At 55.3% G+C, this 25,313-nt stretch overlaps 1 protein-coding gene across 3 annotated transcripts; it reads right to left on the bottom strand.

The window, feature by feature from the left end:
• Positions 1 to 10,885: 10,885 nt before the first annotated feature.
• Positions 10,886 to 20,857, bottom strand: LOC131093382 (uncharacterized). 3 transcript variants are annotated; one of them, XM_058040534.1, is made up of 5 exons: positions 20,743 to 20,857; positions 19,881 to 20,402; positions 14,160 to 14,654; positions 12,904 to 13,911; positions 10,886 to 12,713 (listed from the first exon to the last, which is right to left on the bottom strand). In XM_058040534.1, exons 1-5 carry the CDS (start codon positions 20,755 to 20,757, stop codon positions 11,883 to 11,885), a joined length of 2,871 nt encoding a protein of 956 aa, XP_057896517.1. In that variant the 5' UTR covers positions 20,758 to 20,857; the 3' UTR covers positions 10,886 to 11,882. The 3 variants fall into 3 exon arrangements, with proteins under 3 accessions (XP_057896517.1, XP_057896516.1, XP_057896515.1); XM_058040533.1 differs by lacking the exons at positions 19,881 to 20,402; positions 20,743 to 20,857 and adding an exon at positions 15,417 to 15,699 and having other exon boundaries at positions 14,160 to 15,182; XM_058040532.1 differs by lacking the exons at positions 19,881 to 20,402; positions 20,743 to 20,857 and having other exon boundaries at positions 14,160 to 15,232.
• Between the last annotated feature and the right edge of the window lie 4,456 nt (positions 20,858 to 25,313).

Below are 25,313 nucleotides of genomic sequence, written 5' to 3' on the forward strand. Positions count from 1 at the left end.
GGGGTCGAGGAGGGTGACAAAGGGACAGAGGGGACAGCAAAGGGACAGGGAGGGGAATAAGGGGAGCCCAGGAGGGCACAGGCGCCGCTGCAGGAGGCCACAAGTGCCACCAGGTCCCTGACACCTCCTCTGTCCCCTCCCCAGCTGTCCCCGGCCCTGCTGCAGCCACAGGACAGCGCTGTGGCCATCCTGGGTGAGCTGCTGGACACCCTGCCCAGAGAGAATGAGATGCTGTGTGAGTCTGCAGTGAGACTGTACTGGCACCTGGAAGAATTCACCAGGGAACTCCGGGCCACCCTGTACGAAACTGATGACACCTGGCGGTACTGGAATGTCACTGCGGATGAAATTAACCCTCTCACCTCCCTGAGCCAGGCCTTGGTCGCCTATGAGAGCACCCAAGGGACCCCCCAGAATCGTGTGATATGGCCGTTGCTCAGATGGGGCAGGTCACAGGGACAAATTGAGAAAAGCTGGGTCGAGCTGGCCAAGAAAGCCACCAAGCTCCGTGACACCTGCAGAGAGGTGGCCACTGACGCAGCCAGCATGGTGGCTGCCACGACTGCCCAGGCCAGGGAGCTGCAGGCCAAGGCTGCCCGTTATGGGTCAGCTCAGGAAAACATGGAGGAGCTGGGTCAGGCCCTGGGCAGGGAGGAGGGGGCCGAGGTGGTGGCCGAGTGTGAAACTCAGAAGAGGAGAGAGGACATGGTGGCTGCCAGCGAGGCAACAAGGGCCACCATGGTGAGACAGCGGGTGGAGGCGGCCCTGGGGCTGCTGGAGCGCTTGGTGGCCGCGTGTGACAAAGCCACTGTGTTCCCTCGGGAGCTGCAGCGCCTGCCCGGTGACATGGAGGACATCCTGGAGGGGATAAAGGAGAAGTCCTCCCATGTCCCCAAGGCCTTGGTGGCCGAGGCAGCCCTGGCCAAGTGGCTGTGGGAGGTCAGCGCCCGCCGGGCTATGGCTCACTTGGTGAGGACGCTTCCAGCCACCATCAAGTTCTTGTTCACCGGTGGTCCCACCAGCCCCAGCGCCTGTGGGGTGGCCGAGCGGTGCCAAAGAGCCATCGAGGACATCCCAAGGCTCCTTCAACCTCCGGAGTGTTCCCAAGGTGTCCCCAAGGAGTCCCCAGTGAGCATGGAGCTCCAAGAGGTGTGACGGGGGGGAAAGGGGGTCAGTGGGTGGCAAAGGGGACAGGAGGGAGTGGCAGGAAGGGAGGAGGTGACACGGGGGGAGGAGGGGGAAGTGGGGGATGAGATGTACACAATGGAGAGCAGACACGGGGGCGGGGTGGGGTGGTGGGAGGGGAAGCGGGGGCAGGGGGTGGGAGGGGCTACGAGCGGAGGGGCAGGGGCTGGCAGAGGGAACAAGAGGCTGACGAAGGGATGGAGGGAACAAAAGGGAACTCTCGGTGGCAGGGGTCCAGCCCAGGAAGGCGTAAGTGCCACCAGGTCCCTGACACCCATCATGTCCCCTCCCCAGCTGTCCCCGGCCCTGCTGCAGCCACAGGTAACCGTGGTGGCCACCCTGGGTGAGCTGCTGGAGACCCTGCCCAAGAAGGACGAGGAGATGCTACCGCCTGTGTCCGCAGGACGCCTGTACCGGGACCTGGCGGATTTCACCTGGGACCTTCGTGTCACCCTGTACTGCACTGAGGGCACCTGGTTGTGCTGCAATTTCACCTACGATGGTGATGGCCCTGTCACCTCTCTGAGCCAGGCCCTGGCTGCCTACAAGAGCACCCCAGGGACCACCTGGACCCAGGTGACAATGGCAGCCAGCAAGTGGCGCCAGTCAGTGTATGCGCTTGTGGACAGGTGGACCGAGCTAGCCATGAAAGCCACCAAGCTCCCTGACACCTGCAGGGAGGTGGCCTCTGAAATGGATGAAAAGGTGGCCACTGCCCGGGCCAGGGAGCTGCAGGATTGGGCTGCCCGTTATGGGACAGCTCAGGGAAACATGGTGGAGCTGGGTCAGGCCCTGGGCAGGGAGGAGGGGGCCGAGGTGGCGGCCGGGCATGGAGCCCAGGTGAGGAGAGAGGCCAGGGTGGCTGCCAGTGAGGCAACAAGGGCCACCATGGTGAGACAGCGGCTGGAGGCGGCCCTGGGGCTGCTGGAGCACTTGGTGGCCGCGTGTTACGAAGCCACTGCGTTCCCCCGGGAGCTTCAGTGGACGCTCAGGGACACCGACACCACCCTGGATGGGACAAATGAGGCATCCCCCGATGTCCCCGATGATTTGGTGGCCAAGGTGGCCGAGGCCGAGCGGCTGTGGGAGGCCAACACCCGCCTGGTCAAAGAACACCTGCGGGGGATGGTTCAGGACATCATCAAGTTCTATTTCACTGATGGTCCCACCAGCCCCAGTGCCTGTGGTGTGGCCAAGTGGTGCCAAAGAGCCATCGAGGACATCCCAAGGCTCCTTCAACCCCCAGGGCACCCCCAAGGTGTCCCCGAGGTGTCCCGAGTGAACATGGAGCTCCAAGAGGTGCGATGGAGGGGATGGGGGATGAGAGAGGGACAGAGGGAACACTTGGGGGCCAGGGGGCATAGGCAGTGGTGAAGGGGGCAGTGGGGGATGGGAGGAGCAGGTGGGAGTGGCAGGAAGGGAGGAGGTGACAGAGAGGTGGAGGGAAAATGGGGGGAAGGGGGCAGTGGGGGATGGGGCGGACATGGTGAGTGTAGGGGCTGGCAGTGGGGACAGCAGAGGGACAGGGGGCAGGAGAGGCTCCAACGGAAGGGGCAGGGGGTGGCTGAGGGAACAAGAGGCTGACAAAGGGACAACGAGGACAGAGGGTTGTCTCGGGGGCAGGGGCCTCCCCAGGAGGCCTTAAGTGCCACCAGGTCCGTGACACCTCCCTTGTCCCCTCCCCAGATGTCCCCGGCCCTGCTGCAGCCACAGGTCACCGTGGTGGCCATCCTGGATGAGCTGCTGGCCATCCTGTGCAGGCGGGACGAGATGAAGTTTGTGTCTGCAGCGGACCTGTACTGGGACCTTGTGAACTTCACCAAGGACCTCTGGGTCACCCTGTACCGCACTGATGACAGCTGGTGGCGCCACAATGTCACCTACGATGATGATGACGCTGTCCCCTCCCTGAGCCAGGCCCTGGCTGCCTACAAGAGCACCCCAAGGACCCCCCAGAACAGTGTGACAATGGCGGCCAGCAAGTGGCAGCGGTCGGTGTCTGTGCTTGTGAACAGCTGGGCCCAGCTGGCCAGGGCAGCCACCAAGCTCCGCAACATCTGCATAGAGGCGGCTGATGAGGCGTTTGATAAGAGTCACCCAGGCCAGGGAGCTGCAGGATGAGGCTGCTCATAATGGGACAGCTCAGGAAAACATGGAGGAGCTGGGTCAGGCTCTGGGCCTGGAGGAGGGGGCCGAGGAGGAGCACAGCTATAAAGCCCAGAAGAGGAGAGAGGCCAGGGTGGCTGCCAGCGAGGCACTAAGGGCCGAAGTGGACAAAGAGAGGGTGGAGGCGGCCCTGGGGCTGCTGGAGCGCTTGGTGGCCGCGAGTGACAAAGCCACCGCGTTCCCCCGGGAGCTGCAGCGCAGGGCTGGGGACATCAAGGCCGCCCTGAAGGGGACAAATGAGGCACCCCGCGATGTTCCTCAGGACTTGGTGGCCAAGGTGGCTGAGGCTGAGCAGCTGTGGGAGGCCAACGCCCGCCTGGCCAAGGCTCACCTGCAGAGGAAAATTGACGACATCATCAGGTTCTTGTTCGCTGGTGGTCGCGCCAGCCCCAGTGCCTGTGGGGTGGCCGAGCGGTGCCAAAGAGCCATCGAGGACATCCCAAGGCTCCTTCGACCTCCAGAGTGTTCCCAAGGTGTCCCCAAGGTGTCCCCAGTGAGCACGGAGCTCCAAGAGGTGACGCAGGGCGGGGGAGGGCGGGTGCGTTGGGAGAGAGATGGGGACAGAGGGGACAGGAGAGGGGAGACAACAATGGGGGATGGAGGGAACCCAGGAGGTGGTGGGAGGGGTCAGGAGGTTTCACAGGGGACATGAGGAAGTGGCCATAAAGGGGGGAGGAGTTAGAGGGGTGGAGGGGAAATCGCCAGGAGCGACAGTAAGGAATGTGGGGACATGGTGGGCAGGGGACACAGGAGCTGGAGGTGGTGGCAGAGGGGACAGCAGTGGGAGCAGCGTGGGTGGCAGAGGGGACAGCAGAGGGCCAGGGGGTGGGAAGGGCTATGAGGGGAGGGGCAGGGGGTGGCAGAGGAAACAAGAGGCTGACAAAGGGACAGAGGGGACAGAGGGGTTGTCTTGGGAGCAGGGGGCCACCCCAGGAGGCCGTAAGTGCCACCAGGTCCCTGAGACCTCCCCTGTTCCCTCCCCAGCTGTCCCCGGCCCTGCTGCAGCCACAGGTCACTGTGGTGGCCATCCTGGGTGAGCTGCTGGCCACCCTGCCCAGGCGGGACGAGGAGATGCTGCCCGTGTCTGCAGTGAGCCTGTACTGGGACCTGGTCGACTTCACTGAGAGCCTCTGGGTCACCCTGTCCTGCATTGAGGGCACCTGGTGGCGCCGCAATGTCACCCACGATGATGGTGACCCTCTCACCTCCCTGAGCCAGGCCCTGGCTGCCTATGACAGCACCACATGTACCAGCTGGGACGATGTGACAATGGCAGCTGGGAAGTGGCAGCGGTTCATGGATGTGCTTGTGGACAGCTGGGATGAGCTGGCCAGGGCAGCGACCAAGCTCCACAACACCTGCAAGGAGGTGGCCACTGAGGCGGCCGACAGGGCAGACACTGCCACCGCCCGGGCCAGGGACCTGCAGGACGAGGCTGCCCGTTATGGGACAGCTCAGGAAACCATGGTGGAGCTGGGTCAGGCCCTGGGCAGGGAGGAGGGGGCCGAGGTGGTGGCCGGGCGTGGAGCCCAGGTGAGGAGAGAGGCCATGGTGGCTGCCAGCGAGGCAACAAGGGCCACCATGGAGAGACAGCGACTGGAGAAGGCCCTGGGGCTGCTGGAGCGCTTGGTGGCCGCGTGTGACGAAGCCACCGCGATGCCCCGGGAGCTGCAGCGCAGGGTTGGGGACATCAAGGCCGCCCTGAAGTGGACAAATGAGGGAGATTTTGATATCCCCGAGGACTTGGTGCCCAAGGTGGCCGAGGCTGAGCGGCTGTGGGAGGCCAACGCCCACCTGGCCAAGGGTCACCTGCTGGGGGCAGTTCCAGACATCATCAACTTGTTGTTCAGTGGTGATCCTACCATCCCCGGTGCCTGTGGGGTGGCCGAGCAGTGCCAAAGACCCATCGAGGACATCCCAAGGCTCCTTCAAACCCCAGAGAGTCCCCAGAGCATCCCCGAGGTGTCCCCAGTGAGCGTGGAGCTCCAAGAGGTGCGGTGGGGGGAGACAAAGGGGACCCTGGGGGGAAGGAGGGGGCAATGGGGGACGTGGATCACACAGTGGGGTGGTGGGAGGGGGCAGAAGGTCACAAAGGGGACAGGAGGGAGTGGCAGCAAGGCAGAAGGTGACAGAGAGGGGGAGGGGAAATGGGGACAGAGGGGTGAGGGGGGATGGGAAGGACTGGGGTGGAGGGGACACAGGAGCTGGCGGGTGGTGTCAGGATGGACAGCAGAGGGTGACAGGGGCTACGAGTGTGGCGGTAGTGGGTGGCAGAGGGGACAGCAGGGAGGGTGGCAGGAGGCAGCAGACGGGACATGGGGGTGAGAAAGAGACAGAGGGGACAGCAGAGCCTTCCAGGAAGGGGACAGAGGGGGCACCGGGAGGGCACAGGGACCACTCCAGGAGGTCACAAATGTCTCCAGGACCCTGACACCTCCCCTGTCCCCTCCCCAGGTCTCCCCTCCCCAGCTGCTGGAGGCTCTGGTGTCTGTGGTGGCCACCCTGGGTGAGGTGGCGGCCACTGTGACCGGGCCACGCCGGGGCGTGCGGCGCTGTGTGCCCCCAAAGTTGCTGCACGCGGCCCTGAGGATCTTCACCTGGAGCCTCCGTAAGGGTCTGGAAGATCCCCGTGACACCTCCATGGGCAACCCTGGTGTCTCCTCCCTAGGCCAGGCCCTGGCCACCCTCAGGGCCACCCCTGGGGCCACCTGGGCCGATGTGAGAGCCACGAGCAGCGCCTGGCAGAAGTTGGTGGCTGTGCGCGAGGAGAGATGGAAACAGCTGATCAAGGAGATCACCAAGCTCCGTGATGCCTGCAAGGACGCGGCCCTCGCCTGGGCCAGGGACCAGCAGGACAAGGCCACCCGCATGGGCACAGCTGGGGACAAGCAGGCGGCCACAGCACAGCAGCTGATGGTGGCCATGGACAGGAATGAAGTGGCCTCAGCAAGGGCTGCGCATGGTGCCCAGGTGGTGGCGGCCACCAAGAAGGCCATAGGAGAGGCCGTGGTGGCCTCCAGGCGGTTGAGGGCAACCACCAGGAAGAGACATTGGGCAGAGGTGGCCCTGGAGCCACTGCAGCGTTTGGTGACCACGTGTGACAAAGCCACTGAGTTTATCAGTTACATGGAGTGCCAGCTCGGGGCCATCGAGGCTGCCCTGGAGGGGACAAATGACACATCCCCTGATGTGCCCGAGGCCTTGGTGGCTACGGTGGCCAAGTTTGAGCAGCTGTGGGAGGCCAGTGCCCGCCTGTTCAAGCATCACCTGCTGGGGACACTTGGGGACATCCACGACCTCCTCTTGAGTCCCTATGATGGCCGCGGAGGCCGCGATGGCCCCGGCAGCCGTGCGGTGGCTGAGCGGTGCCAAAAAGCCATCGAGGACATCACAAGGCTGCTTCAGGACAGTGACGTCACTGCCACGACATCATCGCAGCAGTGACATCATTGGGGACATCGTTGCTGTCACCTGTCCCCTCCCCATGCAGTATCTGAGATAAATTCGGGGAATTTTCTGGGAATTTTCATTGAAATTGCCCCAAATCCTGATGGGATATCCTATGGTGACATCTCTGGGGACTCAGGGACACTCGGGGGACACTCTGGGGACATTCAGGGACACTCAAGGACACTCAGGGACAGGGGACAGGGCTCAATGAGTCCCCTCAAGATCTTCCAGCTTTCTGCTGTGCCTGCAGCAGAGTTGGGATATAAATGACAATTTAATAATTGGCTTCTGCAATTCTGCATTGGTTATTGCAATCCTATAGTGGCTTCTGCACTTTTGTATTGCCTTTTGCACATTATTATTGATCACCTGCAGTTTGATACAGTATTTGATATTGATATTGATTATCGGTGATTCCTTGCAGCTGCAGGTTGGTTCAGTATAATCTTTCAGTTCATGTGTGCACAGTACAGCCAATCAATTAATTAATTAGTTAATATTCTCTATATAAATCAGCCTGGGCTGATCTGAACTCTGTGTCAGACACATCACTTGACCCCATTGAGAGACGAGTGGTCAATAAATCCATCCCAACGTTCCTTGAGTGGAGCACAGCCAGGGAGCTGCTTCAAGGCGCTGTCACTGAGATATTTCCCCTTGGAAACCCTGGGTGGGATGCAAATACACCTGAGCAGATGGCAAAATTAAAATGATGCCCAAACCCTTGAGGAAAGGATCCAACAGCTGAGAGAAGTGGCAGAATTGGAGGTAATCTTTGGGAGGGGTGGACAGCATGAAAATGACCTCGACAAGGTCAGGTGGACAGGGAAAATGTTGTGGGGTCTGGCAAATCTGGGGCCGTCTCAATACACCACCTTCATTGCAATGATTGATGCTGATACCAACTGGGAGACAGTGGGCTCTGTCACCAACCAGCTTAGAAATTGTGAAAATGGGTATTTTATGATTGGTTTTTGGCAAATATTAAAATGGATATTATATGTGTTATGTTAGAACGTGATGCTGTATTAATTTTCTTAAATAGTGTGCTAAATATAGTTTTAGGTTATAACATAATGTTAAAATAGAAACTATGCTATGTAAGATACTTTTTTCAAAAGGGACGAATAAGGTACTCCCACTGAGATAACAGCCTCAGGACACCGAAATCTTGCAGAGAAAAAGAATTTATTGCTCCATTATCAGAAGAAACCAACTTCTTCCTGCCTCACTCAGCCCTGAAGTCAGGATTTAGAGGAAGAAGTTGACACTGACCAGACAGAATGCTTTGTTTGAATGGAATTTATGCATCATGTATGAGGTGAATGAATATGCAACAGGCTATTGCTTTTAAGGGTTAATCCTCTGTCAACATGTGCCCTTTTTGGGCTTATTTTTCCCAGCAAAAGGTACCCAGACTGTCTATAACCCTTTGTATTTATTTTCTTGTGTTCTACTAATACCAGTTGTCCAAATTTTATTACTCAAATTATATTACTATTTTTATAACCATTTTTATTGCTATTAAACTTTTAAAATTTTAAAACCATGTTATTGGCTTTTTTCATACAAATTATGAGAGTATGATCAATGGCCCCATGCAGGCTCGTGTCTCTGCCACGGTCAAGGAACTCAAAGAGGAGATGAGGGAGATGAAGGAGGAGGTGAGGAAGATCAATGCAGCACCCGTGCGAGTCACAGGCCCCAAAGTCAGAGCCCAACGTCCCCCAGCTCGACAGAGAGGGTGCACCCCATGGGCTGACCTGTGGCTCTGTCTGTGTGACCATGGGGGAGACATGGGAAGGAGGGATGGGAAACCCACTTCTGTTGGGAAGGATGAAAGTTTGACAAGAAAGTCTCACAGGTGTGTGTGCTGGGCAGAAAGATTTTTGAATGTGGAATCTGAAGAAGGAATAGAGATGGAAGCAAGTTTTGATATAGAAGAGAAGAATTGCTGAGCCAGTGTTACTGGATAACCAAGGAGGCAAAGGGTGAGTTAGTTAGAAAGGGTTTTATGGCTCAGAGCAAAGGATAAACCCACTCCAAAACAGATGTTTTTACCAAGCAGAAAGATTGCACAGGCAAACAAGCCTGCCGATGCTGCAAGCAGAAAAAAGGTCTCAGAATTTTCCATTGCAAGAAAACTGAAAAATACCTTCTATCTTGAACTGTAATGTACTAACTTTTAGTGACTGGAGAACAGTAACATGAATATGGTAATTATAGTAGTTATGATAGGCTATAGGTAAAAGTTAAGGTATAGATTGGTTCTGCTGTATTCAGATGCTCAGGAAAGAAAAGTATCTAATGCATTGTAACCAAAATTAAAGGATGTGCAGGCCTGCCTGCAGCTGGAGCTGACAGCTGTAGGCCCAGCGCTATCACCCACGACTCTGGGCTGCTGTAATGTCTTGGATGTAATAAACTGCATTTTGAAGAGCTGCCTGGAGTCCCACATCCCTCATTTAGGCTCTTGCAGTGGTGCCCAACGTGAGGCGCCATTAGTACGAGCATGAATGAAGGATGTGGGTCTCCAGGCCTGCCTGCAGATTGGGCTGACAGTTGTAGGCACAGGCTCTGTCACCCACAGACCCTGGACTGCTGTAACACCTTGGATGTAATCAATTGCATATTGAAGAGCTCCTTGGGGTCTTGCATCTTTCAGTCTGGCTCTTAAGGTGGCGCCCAACGTGGGGCACCATTAGTAAAAGGGATTAGTAAGAGCCAGAATGAGGGATGTGGGTCTCCAGGCCTGCCTGCAGCTGGAGCTCACAATTGCAGGCACAGGCTCTGTCACCCATGACCCTGGGCTGCTGTAATGTCTTGGATGCAATAAACTGCATTTTGAAGAGCTGCCTGGAGTCCCACATCCCTCATTTAGTCTCTTACGGTGGCGCCCAACGTGGGGCACCATTAGTACGAGCGTGAATGAGGGATGTATGTCTCCAGGCCTGCCTGCAGCTGGAGCTGACAGCTGTATGCACAGGCTCCATCGTCGATGCCCTGGACTGCTGTAACACCTTGGATGTAATAAACTGCATTTTGAAGAGCTGCTTGGAGTCCTGCATCTTTCAATTTGACTCTTACAGTGGCGCCCAACGTGGGGCACAATTAGTAAGAGGGAGTAGTAAGAGCCTGAACGAGGCATGCGGGTCTGCAGGCCTGCCTGCAGCTGGAGCTCACACCTACAGGCACAGGCTTCGTTGTCCATGACCCTGGAATGCTGTAATATCTTGGATGTAATAAACTGCATTTTGAAGAGCTGCTTGGAGTCCTGCATCTTTCAATTTGACTCTTACAGTGGCGCCCAACGTGGGGCACCATTAGTAAGAGGGATTAGTAAGAGCCTGAATGACAGGTGTGGGTCTCCAGGCCTGCCTGCAGCTGGAGCTGACCGTTGTAGGCACGGGCTCGGTCGCCCATGACCCTGGACTGCTGTAATTCTTGGATGTAATAAACTGCATTTTGAGGAGACGCCTGGAATTCCACATCCCTCATTTCAGCTCTTAAGGTGGCGCCCAACGTGGGGCGCCATTAGTCAGAGCCTGAATGAGTGATTTGCGTCTCCAGGCCTGCCTGCAGCTGGAGCTGACAGCTGTAGGCACAGGCTCTGTCACCCATGACCCTGGACTGCTCTAATCTCTTGGATGTAATAAAGTGCATTTTGAAGAGCTTCCTGGAGTCCCACATCCCTCATTTAGGCTCTTACACCCCCTCATCCACATCTGAGACAGAATGGTCCCCTTGGCAACTCCAAGAGATACAAAACCCAGAACTCTGCCAAACTGCATCAAAATTTTTCCACTGCACCAGCAGTGATCCCACATCTATTGTGCAATCATCAAATAGTGCTTGGCCTTCCATGAGAGACCACGCCTCCCTAGAGAATGCCTCTGCAGGGTTGAAGAAAAACTCCTTGCTCTCTGGAACACAGAAATTATCTTTCAAAATCACTCCAGGAAACGGAAATCCATTTCTGCTGCATGAGACACTTCCAGGGGTCCAAACCCAGAGAATCCTCCACGAAACCCACAGGATTTGCCGTTATCACCAGAGCTGCAGGCAAAGTGCCAAAGGGCTCACAGTCACCACGCCAAAACAGGGACGGGGAGTAAAACGATATGACCTCACCCATAGCTGTTGCACAAACAGTGGCCACCAGATGTCGCTACAGGACAGGAAATAATACGATGCGGACACGCAGCTCTCCCAAGGTAAAAAAGAGCACTTTTAATTTCTGACTCCAGAAAGGAAATCCGTGGCTTATTCATCATCATTTTGCCTCACTCGATGAAGTTTTGACCAATTTACAGCTTTAGAGACCCCATGTTTTAACCCACATTCCACGAGGCTTTGGTATCATTTTAATTTTGCCATCTGCTCGGGTGTATTTGCATCCCACCCAGGGTTTTCAAAGGGAAATATCTCAGTGACAGCGCCTTGAAGCAGCTCCCTGGCTGTGCTCGCCTCAAGGAACGTTGGGATGGATTTATTGAGCACTCGTCTTTCAATGGGGTCAGTGATGTGTCTGACACAGAGTTCAGATCAGACCAGGCTGATTTATAGAGACGATATTAATTATTAATTTAATAATTTATAAGCTGTACAGTGCACACAGGAACTGACAGATTATATTGCACCAACCAGCAGCTACAAGGAATCACCGATAATCAATATCAGTATCAAAGACCATATCAAATTGCTGATGATCAATACAATGTGCAAAAGGCAATTATTAAATTGTCATTAACGACCCGGCTCTGTTGCAGGCACAGTGCAAACCTGGAAGTTCTTGAGGCGACTCATTCACCCCTGTCCTGTGTCCCTGAATGTCCCTGAGTGTCCCCGAGTGTCCCTGAGTGTCCTCAGAGTGTCTCTGAGGATCTCTGAGTGTCCCCAGAGTTTCCCTGAGTGTTCCCTGAGTATCCCTGAGCGTCCCTGACTGTCCCAGAGTGTCCCCAGGGACGTCATTCCCAGCAGGATTTGGGACAGTATCATTGAAAATTCCCCAGATTTATCTCAAACACTGCACGGGGAGGGCACAGGTGACGGCAGCGATGTCTCCGATGATGTCACTGCCCCTATGTGAAACTTTCCTGCAGCAGCCTCGGGATGTCCTCGATGGCTTTTTGGCACCGCTCGGTCACCACACTGCTGCCAGGGCCACCACCGGGACTCAAGAGGATGTTGTCAATGTCCCCAAGTGCCCCCAGCAGGTGATCCTTGGCAAGGCGGTTGCTGGCCTCCCACAGCCACTCAAACGTGGCCACTTTGGCCATCAAGGCCTGGAGGACATCAGGGGACGCCTTGTTTGTCCCCTTCAGAGTGGCCTTGATGTCCCTGAGCCGCCATTCCATGTTCCAGTAGAACAAGGTGGCTCTGTCACACATGGCCACCAAGCGCCGGAGCAGCCCCAGGGCCATCAGTGCCCAATGTCCCCTCCTGGTGGCCACCACAGCCTCTCCCATGGCCTCATTGGTGGCTGTCACCACCTGGGCATCATATGTGGCCATTTCCCAGGCCATCTCCTTGTCCAGGGCCATCAGCAGCCGCTGCTCCGTGACCACCTTCTCACGGAGCTTGGTGGCTTCCCTGGCCAGCCAGTCCCAGCTGTCCACGAGCCTGGCCACCAACTCCCGCCACGCTCTGGCTGCAGCTCTCCCATTGGCCCAGGTGGTCCCAGAGGTGGCCCCGAGGGTGGCCAGGGCCCGTCTCAGGGAGGGGACATCAGGCTGGCCCAGGGAGGTGACACCGCCGTGGTTCAGGACTGCATGAAGGCCCCGGGTGAATCTCCTCATGTCCTCATGCAGGGAATCTGAGGACTTGTCCCTGTGTGGCCCAGCCAGGGTGGCCACCAGCTTGCCCAGGATGTCCACCACGGCCACCAGCACCTGCAGCTGCGGAGGAGACACCTGCGGAGGGGACAGGGGAGGTGTCAGGGACCTGGTGGCATTTGTGGCCTCTTGTGGTGGCCTCGGTCCCCTCAAGGGGTCCCCTTTGCCCCTCCATCCCTTTGTCAGCCTCTTGTCCCCACTGCCACCTCCCGCCAGCTCACATGTTCCCCTCAATGTCCCCTCTGTGCCCCACTCCCCCCCGTCGCACCTCTTGGGGCTCCACGCTCACTGGAGACACATTTGGGACACTCTGGGGATGCTCTGGGGGTCGAAGGAGCCTTGGGATGTCCTCGATGGCTCTTTGGCACCGCTCGGCCACCTCACAGGCACTGAGGCTGGGGAGACCACCAGTGAAATAGAACTTGATGATGTTGTCAACTGCCCCCACCAGGTGATCCTTGGCCAGGCGGGCGTTGGCCTCCCACAGCCGCTCGGCCTCAGTCACCTTGGCCACCAAGCCCTTGAGGACATTGCGGGATGCCTCATTTATCTCCTCCAGGACAGCCTCAATGTCCCTGAGCAGGCGCCGCAGCTCCCGGGGGAACGCAGTGGCTTCGTCACACGCGGCCACCAAGTGCTCCAGCAGCCCCAGGGCCACCTCCAGCCGCTGTCTCTCCATGGTGGCTCTTCTTGCCTCACGGGCAGCCACCCTGGCCTCTCTCCTCACCTGGGCTTCATGCCCGGCCACCACCTTGGCCCCCTCCTCCCTGCCCAGGGCCTGACCCAGCTCCACCATGTTTTCCTGAGCTGTCCCATCACAGGCAGCCTCGTCCTGCAGCTCCCTTGCCTGGGCAGTGCCGGTGGCCGCCCTGTCAGCCGCCTTGCTGACCATCACCCTGCAGGCGTTGCGGAGCTTGGTGGCTTTCCTGGCCAGCTCGGCCCACCTGTCCAGAAGCACAGACACCGACCCCTGCCACTTGCTGGCCGCCATTGCCAAACGGTTCCGGGTGGTCCCTGGGGTGCTCTTGTAGGCGGCCAGGGTCTGGCTCAGGGAGGTGAGATGGTCATCATAATCGGAGGTGACATCATGGCACCTCCAGCTGTCATCAATGCGGTACAGGGTGTACTGGAGCTCCTTGGTGAAATCCTCCAGGTCCAAATACAGGCACCCTGGGGACTCAAACAGGTGCATCCCATCTGAACCAGGCAGGATGTCCAGCAGCTCACCCAGGGTGGCCACCACAGTGACCGGCAGCTGCAGCAGGGCTGGAGACAGCTGGGGAGGGGACAGGGGAGGTATCAGGGACCTGGTGGCACTTGTGAACTCATGTGATGGACCCCTGCCCCTGAAGGGTCCCCTTTGTCCCCTCCATCACTTTGTCAGCCTCTTGTCCCTGCCGCCATCCCTTGTCAGTCCCTGTGTCCCCTCCCCCTCCGTGTCCCCCCAGTCACCCCGTGGCCCCTCCCCCCCACAGCATCCTCTCTATCTTCCTCTCTCCCCCACCCCCGTCCCCCCCATCGCACCTCTTGGGGCTCCATGCTCACTGGGGACACCTTGGGGAAGCTCTGGGGACGCTCCACGTTGAACGAGGGCGGTTGAACGAGCCTTGGGATGTCCTCCATGGCTCTTTGACACCGCTCGGCCACCTCACAGGCACGGGGGTCAATGTGACCAGGAATGAAATAGGACTCTATGATGTCTTCAACTGCCCCCAGCAGATGATCCTTGGCCAGGCGGGTGTTGGCCTCCCACAGCTGCCAAGCCATGTCCACCTTGGCCTCCAAGACCTCGGGAACATCAGGGGATGCCTCACTTGTCCCCTTTGGGCCATTCAGGGTGACCCAGAGCAGGCGCTGCAGCTCCCGGGGGAACGTGGTGGCTTCGTCACACGCGGCCACCAAGCGCTCCAGCAGCCCCAGGGCCGCCTCCACCTCCTGTCTCACCATGGTGGCCCATGCTGCCTCGCTGGCGGCCTCCCTGGCCTCTCTCCTCACCTGGGCTTCATGCCCGGCCACCACCTCGGCCCCCTCCTCCTTGCCCATGTCCTGACCCAGCTCCCCCATGTTTTCCTGAGCTGTCCCATAACGGGCAGCCTCGTTCTGCAGCTCCCTGGCCCAGGCAGTGGCGGTGACCGCCCTGTCAGCCGCCTTGGTGGCCATCACCCTGCAGGTCTTGCGGAGCTCGGTGGCCTTCCTGGCCAGCTCGGCCCAGCCGTTCGCAAGTGCAGGCACCGACCACAGGCACTTACTGAGCTCAAAGAGCTTATGGAAAAAGGAGACCAATGGCGGTTTCTTGTGGGTGGCTGAGTCCTGCCTCAGGGGCTTGGAAGGGCTATCATCATCGCAGGTGACATCTTGGGGCCACCAGGGGTTATCAAAGCGGTGCAGGGTGACCTGGAGCTCCCTGGTGAAGAACTCCAGGTCCCAGTACAGGGACCATGGGGAAATGGGTAGCAGCATTATCTTATCCTGCTTGCTCAGGGTGTCCAGTAGCTCTCCCAGGATGGCCACCACGGTGACCTGTGGCTGCAGCAGGGCCGGGGACAGCTGGGGAGGGGACAGAGGAGGTGTCAAGGACATGGTGGCACTTACGGCCTCCTGCGGTGTCCCTCTGCCCCCGAGGGGTCCTTTTTGCCCCTTCCTGGAGCGCTCTGTTGCCCGTCTGTCCCTTTGTCAGCCCCTCGTCCCCTCCGCCACTCCCCACTGTCCCCTCCGTGTCCCCCCCATCCCCCACTGTCCCCTCTGTCCCCCCTGTGTCCCCTCTGCCCCCTCCCGTCGCACCTCTGGGGGCTCCATGGGGTCACCGGGGACACCCTGGGGACACCTTGGGGACGCTCCGCTGGCGAAGGAGCCCCGGGAACGGCGCGCCGGAAAGGCCCCGAGCGGGATCGGGAGGCGCCGCAAAGGGGGCGGGGGGAGGTGACGTCACCGCCCGCCCTTTCCAGGACCGCCCCAGTCCATGGCAAGCTCCAGGATTTGGGCGCTTTGGCTCAATCGCCAAAGGGGATTTTGATTCAGCCCCAGGCGATTTAGGCTCCATCCCGCCATTTCCAGGCCGATTCCGCCGTTCCCGGCTCGATTTATGAGGGAACGCGGAGCGCTCTGAGGGGCCGGCGGAACTGCCTTAGCAAAGATGGCGGCACAGCTGTCCCGTCATGCAGCGCGGACCAATCAGAAGCCGCGCTTGGCGGAGGTACTGGCGGAAGTTTCCGCCCAGCGGCGTCGGTGGCCGCTTCCGGCGGAAAGGCGGAATTCTGAGTCTGTTCGTGATTTCGTTTTGGACTATTGCATGTATTTTGGTTTTTTTCCTTTTTCCTAATTAATTGTATTTCTGACTTGGAGTCTCTCACTGGTTTTGTTTTCAAACCAGAACAATAACTATTATAACTATTTAGTATTATAGCTGCAATATAACTAGAATGTAACTATTATAACTAGAACTATTTAGTATTATAACTGTAATATAACTATTAAAACTATATTTAGTATTATAGCTATAATATAACTATAATGTAACTAATATAAGTGTAACTATTTAGTATTATAACTGCAATAGAACCATAACTAACTCTATTTACTATTATAGCTAGAACTATAATAACTATTTCAGTACTATAGCTGTAATATAACTAAAATATACCTATTATAACTATTTTAGTATTATAGCTGTAATATAACTTATAACTAGAACTATTTAGTATTATAGAACTAATTACTATTATATCTATAATATATCTAGAATAGAACTCTTATAACTATTTAGTATTTTATAACTATTTACTACTATATCTATATATATCTAGAATAGAACTCTTATAACTATTTAGTATTTGTCATGGTTTGACACTGGCGTAATAGCAGTGCCCCCATGAAAATATATTTTCCCTATGAAAATTTCTGACTTGCAGTCTCTCACTGGATTTGCTTTCAAACCAGAACAATTGGCCACTGGCGATGGTTGTTTGGCTTGATTGACCAATTGGATCCACGTGTGTGTTGGGACTGTCTGGCAAGGGCCATGGGTTTTTCTTAGTAGTAAAGGATGGTATAACAAAGCAATTGATCAGCCTGCTGCAATCATGGAGTCAATGCTCATTATTCCCCGCTGGGCACCGCTGCTATGACAGGGACTGATGATTTTTCTTTCAGCACTGGACAGTCCTTTTTCCAATGCCCCCATTTCTTACAGGATGCACTCTGAGCCTTCTCCACAGGGGAAGCTTTCTTGGGTCACTTTTCCCAAGTTGCCTTCTTGTTAGGTCGGGATTAACTCTTTCAGTTGGGCCCTGTCTCAAAACACCTTCCAGGCAACCTCCAGTAGTTTATCCATGTCTTCAACTCCCTTTGTCTTTTCTTCTTATATCATTTGAATTTTGACCCACAAAAAACAAAACCAGATGTGCTTTGCCATCAACTGACTCAGGATCCAGATCTGTATATTTGATGGCAGTTTCTCTTCACCTGTTGAAAAAATCAGTGTGTGATTCATCATCATTTTGCCTCACTTGGTGAAGGTTTGTCAAATTTACAGCTTTAGAGACCCCACGTTTTAACCCACATTCCTTGAGGCTTTGATATCATTTTAATTTTGCCATCTGCTCGGGTGTGTTTCCCTCCCACCCAGGGTTTTCAAAGGGAAATATCTCAGTGACAGCGCCTTGAAGCAGCTCCCTGGCTGTGCTCCCCTCAAGGAACATTGGGATGGATTTATTGACCACTCGTCTCTCAGTGGGGTCAGTGATGTGTCTGACACAGAGCACAGATCAGCCCAGTCTAGTCTTTATAGATGGTATTAATTAATAATTAATAGGCTGTACGGTGCACACAGGAACTGACAGATTATATTGCACCAACCAGCAGCTACAAGGAATCATCGATAATCAGTATCAGTATCAAATGTCACCATTAGGTTGGATGTGTATGTCACACACATGTAATCGGGGTCCAAGAAGATAAAGCTTTTTATTCTGCATGTTCTCCAGTTTATATACTCTTAACAAAGCTTGATATTAATTGGTGCAAAGCAATTAGCATCAATATAATTGGCAAAAGTTTTACAGAAATTTAATAAGGCACGTATACATGTACTTAGGCACATAGTGTAGCTAACAAAAATTTCCATCTATCTTTTCCAATCCGTTTCCATGCTGACGGCCTTGTCATCTCCCTTGCTATGGATACATTTAGTAACCATCAATTGTTATTTCTTCTCTTAACTCAGCTTTGCTTGCAGGCCAGCTGTCAAAGCCCCTCCATAATCAAATTGCTGGTGATTCATAACAATGCGGAAAAGCCAATACAGAAATGCAGAAGCCAGTTAGTGTCATTTATAACCCATCTCTGCTGCAGGCACAGTGAAAAGCTGGAAGCTCTTGAGGGGACTCATTCACCCCTGTCCCTGAGTGTCCCCAGAATGTCCCTGAGTGTCCCCAGTGTCATTACCCTGGGAATTCCCATCAGGCTTTGGGTCAATTTCAGTCAAAATTCCCAGAAAATTCCCTATATTTGTTTCAAACCCTACATGGCGAGCTGGGGGAAGAGAACAGGTGATGCCAGCCATGTCCCCGATGATGTCACTGCCCTGATGACCTCACATTGGTGACATCACTGTCCCTGCAGCAGATTTGGGTTGTCCTGGGCAGCTTTTTGGCACCGCGCGGGCGATGGAGCCATCGGGGTCACCACACCTGAAGATGGTGTGGATGTCCCCCAGTGCCCCCACCAAGTGGTCCCTGGCCAGGAGGCTGCTGGCCACCCACAGCCACTCAGCCCTGGTCACCTTGGCTGCCAAAGCAGCGCGGAAATGGCGGCATGGCTCCCCTGTCCCACTCATGGTGTCTGTGATCCCCCCAACCATGTGCTGCAGCTGCCAGTAGAACACTGTGATTTTTCTATATGCAATCACCAGGTGCTTCAGCAGCCCCAGGGGCTCCTCCGCCTGCTGTCTCATCGTTTTGACTCCCCTTGCCTGGCTCTTGGCCACCACAGCCCCTCCCACATCCTCTCCCACATCTGTGACACCTTCTCTTATGGCCTCCCCCAAGGCCTTTTCTATGCCCTTTCTTGAGACTTCTTCCATGGCCATGGTGATGCCCCTGCCGTTGGCCATGTCCCTGCAGGCGTCCCGGAGCTTGATGGCCTCTCTGGTCAGCTGGGTCCAGCTGTCCTCCAACGTGGACACCGACCTGTGCCACTCGCTGGCCACCACTGTCACCTGGTCCCTTCTCACCCCCGGTGCTCCATGGGATGTTCTCGTAGGCGGCCAGGGCCGGGCACAGGGAGGTGGGAGCGTCAGCAAGATCGGAGTCGCAACAGCAGTGCTGGAAGGGCTTAGCAATGTTGTGCTTCAGCAGGGCCAAGGACAGCTGGTAAAGAGACAGGGGAGGTGTCAGGGACGTGGTGGCACTTGTGGCCCCTGTGTCCTCCCGGGTTCCCTTTTGTCCTCTCTGTCCCTTTGTCGGCGTCTTGTCCCCTCTGGCACCCCCTGCACCCACTGCTGTCCCCTCTGCCACTCCCCTGCTGTCCCCTCTGCCACCTCAGTGATCCCGCTGCTCTCCACTGTGCCACCCCCTGCCACCACAGTTGAAGCCCCTGCCATGCCCTGCTGTTCCCTCTGCCACACCCGCCAGCTCCTGTGTCCCTCCCTCCCCCACTGCCCCTCCCCCTCCGTGTTCCCTCCCCCCATCCCCTTTGTGACTCCGTCCTCTCCCGCCACCCCCTGCCCCATCCCCCATTGCCCCCTTTTCCCCGTCCCAGTGGCACCTTTTGGGGCTCCATGCTCACTGGGGAGAGCTTGGGGAAGATTCGGGGACACTCCGGAGGTCGAAGGAGCCTTGGGATGTCCTCAATGGCTCTGTGGCACCGCTCGGCCACCCCGCAGGCACAGGGGCTGGTGGGACCACCAGTGGACAAGCACTTGGTGATGTCATCAACTGGCCCCACCAGGTGATCGTGGACCAGGCGGGCATTGGCCTCCCACAGCTGCTCGGCCACGGCCACCTTGGCCACCAAGTCCTTGGGGACATCGGGGGACACCTCATTTGTGCCCTCCAGGGTAGCCACGATGTCCCCAACCCTGCGCTGCAGCTCCCGGGGGAAGGCGGTGGCTTCGTCACAGGCGGCCACCAAGCGCTCCACCAGCTCCAGGGACACCTCCACCTGCTGTCTCTCCATGGTGGCCCTTGTTGCCTCACTGGCAGCCACCACAGCCTCTCTCCTCACCTGGGCTTCATATCCGGCCACCACCTCGGCCCCCTCCTCCCTGCCCAGGGCCTGACCCAGCTCCACCATGTTTTCCTGAGCTGTCCAATAACGGGCAGCCAGGCCCAGCTGCTCCCTGGCCCAGGCAGTGGCGGTGGCTTCCTCAGTGGCTTCCTCAGTGGCCAAATCCCTGCAGGTGTTGAGGAGCTCGGTGGCCTTCCTGCCCAGCTCGGTGCTGTTCTCCAGGCACTTATCCGCCGACCCCAGCCAGTGCCTGGCCACCATTTTCACGCAGTCCCAGGAGGTCCATGGGGTGTTCTCATAGACGGCCAGAGCTCCACTCAGGGAGGCGGGACGGGCTTTATTGTTGGAGGTGACATCACGGTGCCACCAGGTGTCATAAATGGACTCCGTGGTGTCCCTGAGCTTCCTGCTGAAGTCCACCAGCTTGGAGTACAGGTACTCTAGGGACTTGAGCCGCACCTCGTCCCACCTGGGCATGGTGTCCAGCAGCTCGCCCAGGGTGGCCACCACGGTGACCTGTGGCTGCAGCAGGGCTGCGGACAGCTGGGGAGGGGACAGGGGAGGTGTCAGGGACCTGGTGGCACTTACAGCCTCTTGGGCTGGCCCCCTGTCCCCGAAGGCTCCCCTTTGTCTCGTAAATCTCTTTGTCAGCCTCTTGATCTCCCTGACACCCCTGCCCCTCCCCTCGTAGCCCCTCCCAGCCCCTCCCAGCCCCTGCCCTCTTGCTGTCCACTTTGCCACCCCCCCGCTCCCACTGCTGTCCCCTTTGCCACCATCGCCACCCCCCGCGTCCCCCCATACCCCCCACTATGTCCCTTCTCCCCCATTGTCCCCGCTACTGGCCGGGTACCCCCCGTGTCACCTCTCCCCTTTCCTGTCGCACCTCTTTGGCCTCCATCGTCACCGGGGACACCCTGGGGACGCTCGGGTGGCGAACGAGTCCCGGGACAGAACTCGCGCGGCTGGCGGCGCGCGCAGCGGCGGCGGAACCGTGGCGCGAGGAGCGGGCGGGGCGGCGCGGTGACGTCACCGCCCGCCATTTCCGGTACCGCTCCAATGCATGGGTGGCTGATCGGCTCGATCCCAGGGGGTTTAGGCTCAATCCCCAGGGGATTTAGGCTCCATCTCGCCATTTCCAGGCGGACTCCGCCGTTCCCGGCCGCATTTAGGAGCCCACAGAGTTGCCGTCACTCAAATTGGCGTCCTGCTTCTCTCGCGAGACCTGTGGCGAGAAGCGCCCAAAGCCGCGCGGACCAATCAGATGCTGTGCCTGGCAGAAGTACTGGCAGAAGTCCCTCCCGTGGCGGCGTCAAGTGGCCGCTTCCGGCAGAACCGCGGTGCATTGTGGGCATTGTGGTCCCGGTGGGGCCCAGCGGAGGCGGAGCGGGGCCGAGGCTCGGGGGGAGGGGGCTGGGCGGGAATTTGGGGGCGCCGAGGGAGCCCCGGGACCGCCCCCGGCAGCGCGGGATGGGCGACAGCGACCGCGGTCAGCACCGGGAGCGGGAAGTGGGGGGCGTGAGGAGGGGGTTGGAGGGGTTATGAAAGGATTGCGGGGAGTGTTGGTGAGTCCTGAGGGAGAATTGGGCGTCCTGAGGAGATTTGAGAGGATCTGATGTGATTTGGGCGGTCCTAAGGGGGTCTGGGGTTGTCGTGAGGGAGAATTGGGGTCCTGAAGGAGAACTGGGGGTCCTGAGGGGCTCTGGGAAGTACTGTGGGGGCTTGGAGGGGGTTTGTGAGGGGGCTGAGGGGATGTGAGGGGCTTTGGGGGTACTGAGGGGAAACTGAGGGGGTTTGGAGCGTCCTGAGGGGATGTGAGGGGTCATGAGAGGTTTTGGGGAATCCTGAGGGGATTTGGGGGGTCCTGAGTGAGAAATGGGGGTTCTGAGGGGACCTTGGGTGGTTGTGAGGGACAGGGGGTCCTGAGGGGGCACGTGGAGTCATCAGGGGATTGGAAGGGTTGTGAGGGGATTTTGGGGGGTGAGAGGGAGAATTGAAGATCCTGAGGGGATTGGGGGGTCCTGACGGGGTTTGGGGGGTCGTGAGGGAGAATTGAAGATCCTGAGGGGATTGGGGGGTCCTGAGGGACTTTGGGGGGTCGTGAGGGAGAATTGAGGGTCCTGAAGGGATTGGGGCGATCCTGAGAGGATCTGGAGGGTCCTGAGGGACTTTGGGGGACCCTGAGGGAGAATTGGGTGCGTCGTGAAGGGTTTTTGGGTGGATTTTGGCAGGTTCTGAGGGAGAATTGAGGGTCCTGATGGGGTTTGGGGGGATCTGGGGGGATCTTGAGGGGGTTAGGGGGGAATTTTGGGGGGTTGTGAGGGGATTGGCGGGTCCTGAGGGGATCTGGTGGCGTCATGAGGGAATCTGCATGGATTCTGAGGAGATTTTTGAGTGCCTGAGTAGTTTTGGGGGGGACACTGAGGGAGACCTGGGGGTCCTGAGGGGCTTTGGGGGTGGTGAGGGGACTTGGCAGCGTTCTGAGGAAGTTTCTGGTGGGGATTTTGGGGCGTCCTGAGGGATTTTGGTGGTCCTGAGGGGGTTCAGAGGTATCTTGGGGGTTCCCGACTGGGTTTGGGGCATCCCGAGGGGATGTTGGGGGGCCCCTGAGTGGATTTTGGGGATCCCTGACAGGATTTTGGGGTATTTTAGTGTAATTTTGTGGTGTTTTGGTGCAATTTCAGGGTCCCTGATGGGATTTTGGGGTACTTTGAGGGTCCAATGGGATTTCAGCGTATTTTGGTGCTATTTTTGGGGTGATTTGGTGTAATTTTGTGGTGTGTTATGGTATTTTGGTGGAATCTTGGGGTCTTTTGGTGTGTTTTGGTTTGAACAGAGAGGTGTGTGCTGAGGAAGGCAGGAGACCCCTGAAATGGGAAATGTGAACCCTCTTTCTCTCAATTGTTATAAATTTGAAATTAAAAGGCTCTCAGGCAAATAATAACAATAATAAGATAAAAATAAAATGAAGAATAAAAGTAAATAAAATATAAAATATTAAAAACAAAATAATAAAAATTAAAGAGAAAACTAAAATTAAGATTAAAATAAAATCCAAAATTAAAATAATAAATAATCTAAATATAGAAATAAAATATAAATAAGATAAAATGAAAATTAAAAATAAAAAATTATAAAACTTAAAAAGAAACAGAAAATAAAAACAAAATAAAAATAAGATGCAAAGAAGAATAAAAATAATAAAAATCAAGTCAATAATCAAAATAACAATAATAAAAAAAAGAACAAAAATTTTAAATAAGTTAATAAAAAAGTAAGAAGAAAGCTGCTCCTCTGCTCCTCTGGGAATTGCAGTGGCAAAGGCTGCTGTGGTGTTCCAACCTCAGATTCCATCCAGGTAGGAATGCTTGGCTCCTCCCCCTGGGCGGAGCATCTCCCAATGGGATGATGTCATCCCATCAGCCATGCAGTGATACTGTATGGCCCATTAACAGCAGAGAATTTAGAATAATGGCCCATGAACAGCAGGTAATCAATAATTAATTACCCATCAGCAGCAGAGAATTATTAATTAATGGCCCTGTCCTAGGTTCCAATATAGAATGTATTCTATTCCCATCCCCAAGAGCTTGCTGGCACCAGGAGGGACATTGGTTTATGGTTTTTCCTGATCTCCTGTTAATGAATCTGTTGTCATTATAGTGCAAGAGTTCTATTGTCATTACATTGCAAAGGTTCCATATCGCCAGAGTTTCGTACCTCCTTGATGTCTCTTGTAGGCAGCTCCTCCAGGCACTGACTCTTCCTTGTCCTCGCAGGAGCCAACTGACTCCAGTTCCCTCAGCCAACCAATCCACCCTTCTATAACACTCTTCTTATTGCCCACAGCTGCGACCTGTTAACATCAGGCCTACTTCTAATCCCTAAGGATTGGCTCAGCTGCAACTCTTTAGGGGATAAGATTACTTTCTGTATTACCTTTATTTACTTATATTCTATCCCCCTACAATTCCCCCTTTTTCTTTTAATTATGGAGTTGCAGCATTTCTAGAAGGACGTGCAAATAAATTAACATTATGACACATTCATATATTTCATTCAGAACTAATAGTTATACAAATGTTGAGACAACATACATGTAGTAGATAGGGTCAGGCGCTCGGAAAATCTCGCGATGTCACGGAAAGCAGTAGAATTCCTCTCCCCCTAACGCCTAGTGATAAAGGATCACCCAAGAATGTAGTCCCCCATAACATTAGTAACTTTCTACTCCTTACTAACCAATTACAGTAAAGTAAGACCCCCTGACGTAGAGAAAAAACTTTCCCAGTATAAAACCCGACGAGACGGTACAATAAAGGTCTTGAACCGCCCACCATACTGGTGTCTGTGTGTGTTCTTGGCCCGAGTGACCCTGGAGAGTTTGGGTCGCCTCGCCTTGCATCAGAAGGCGACAAATACAAATATATATGTTTCCAAGTGTTGGTTCAGTTTTGCAGCTTTTCTCAATTTACAAAGTACTTATCCTCAAAATCTTTTATACTCTTATTTAACAAACATTAATAGCTGCAATTGATATATTTTACCGATCAATAAACACGTTGTACTGAATAATGAAACTATTTTTTTTTCCAGTTCTGACAGTTGCTTTCTCTACCCAGATCACCATGGGATCACGTTGCTTAATGTTTAAGTCTTTTTTCCTGAATCACCACAGGATCACATTGGTTGATACTTAAGTCCTTTTTCCATTTCCGAATCCATGAGGTCATATAGTGGAGTCCTTTTTCCTGAATCCGCAGGCTCATACAGTTGAGTCCCGTTTCCCCAGCCTATGGGGTCATATAGTTTAGTCCCGAATCCACGGGGTAATATAATTCAGTATTGAAGTCCTTTTTCTCCCGAATCCGCGGGGTCATATTTTCATCCCGAATCCTTCTCCAGGATCACGTTGGGGTCACCAGTTGTTGTCATTATAGCGCAAAGGTTCTATTGTCATTACACTGCAAGGGTTCCATATTGCCTGGGTTTTGTACCTGCTTGATGTTTCCTGTAGGCAGCTCCTCCAGGCACTGACTCTTCCTTGTCCTCGCAGCAGCCAACTGACTGCAGTTCCCTCAGCCAACCAATCCACCCTTTTATAACACTCTCCTTATTGGCTACAGGTGTGGCCTCTTAAAGTCAGGCCTGCTCCTAATCTCTAATAATTGGCTCAGCTGCAACTCATTAGGGGGTAAGATTACTTTCTATATTACCTTTATTTACTGATATTCTATCCCTACATGAACCCATCAATTCAATGCACAGAGCAGCAGCTCCCATTTAAAATCTCACTGATTGCTCCCAGCTTCCCCAACCTTCCAATCCAAAACCAATAAAGACGTTACCGTGAAATCCTTCCAGGTCACGCACAAATTGTAGTTTCCTGTTTGACAGCTGAGGACAACTTATTTGCCACTGTTACTACGTAATCACAATATTGCTTTTCAGAGAAAA

This window comes from Melospiza georgiana, chromosome 25, assembly GCF_028018845.1.
Source record: "Melospiza georgiana isolate bMelGeo1 chromosome 25, bMelGeo1.pri, whole genome shotgun sequence".
Classification (NCBI taxonomy): Eukaryota; Metazoa; Chordata; class Aves; order Passeriformes; family Passerellidae; genus Melospiza; species Melospiza georgiana.

Coding starts and splice junctions, on each gene's coding strand:
- LOC131093382 (XM_058040532.1), bottom strand. CDS start 15,215: ATGTCCTTGACACCTCCTCTGTCCCCTCCCCAGCTGTCCCCGGCCCTG. Junction 13,912..14,159: donor TGAGCATGGAGCCCCAAGAG/GTGCGATGGGGG, acceptor TCCCCTCCCCAG/CTGTCTCCAGCCCTGCTGCA. Junction 12,714..12,903: donor TGAGCGTGGAGCCCCAAGAG/GTGCGACGGGGG, acceptor TCCCCTCCGCAG/GTGTCTCCTCCGCAGCTGCA.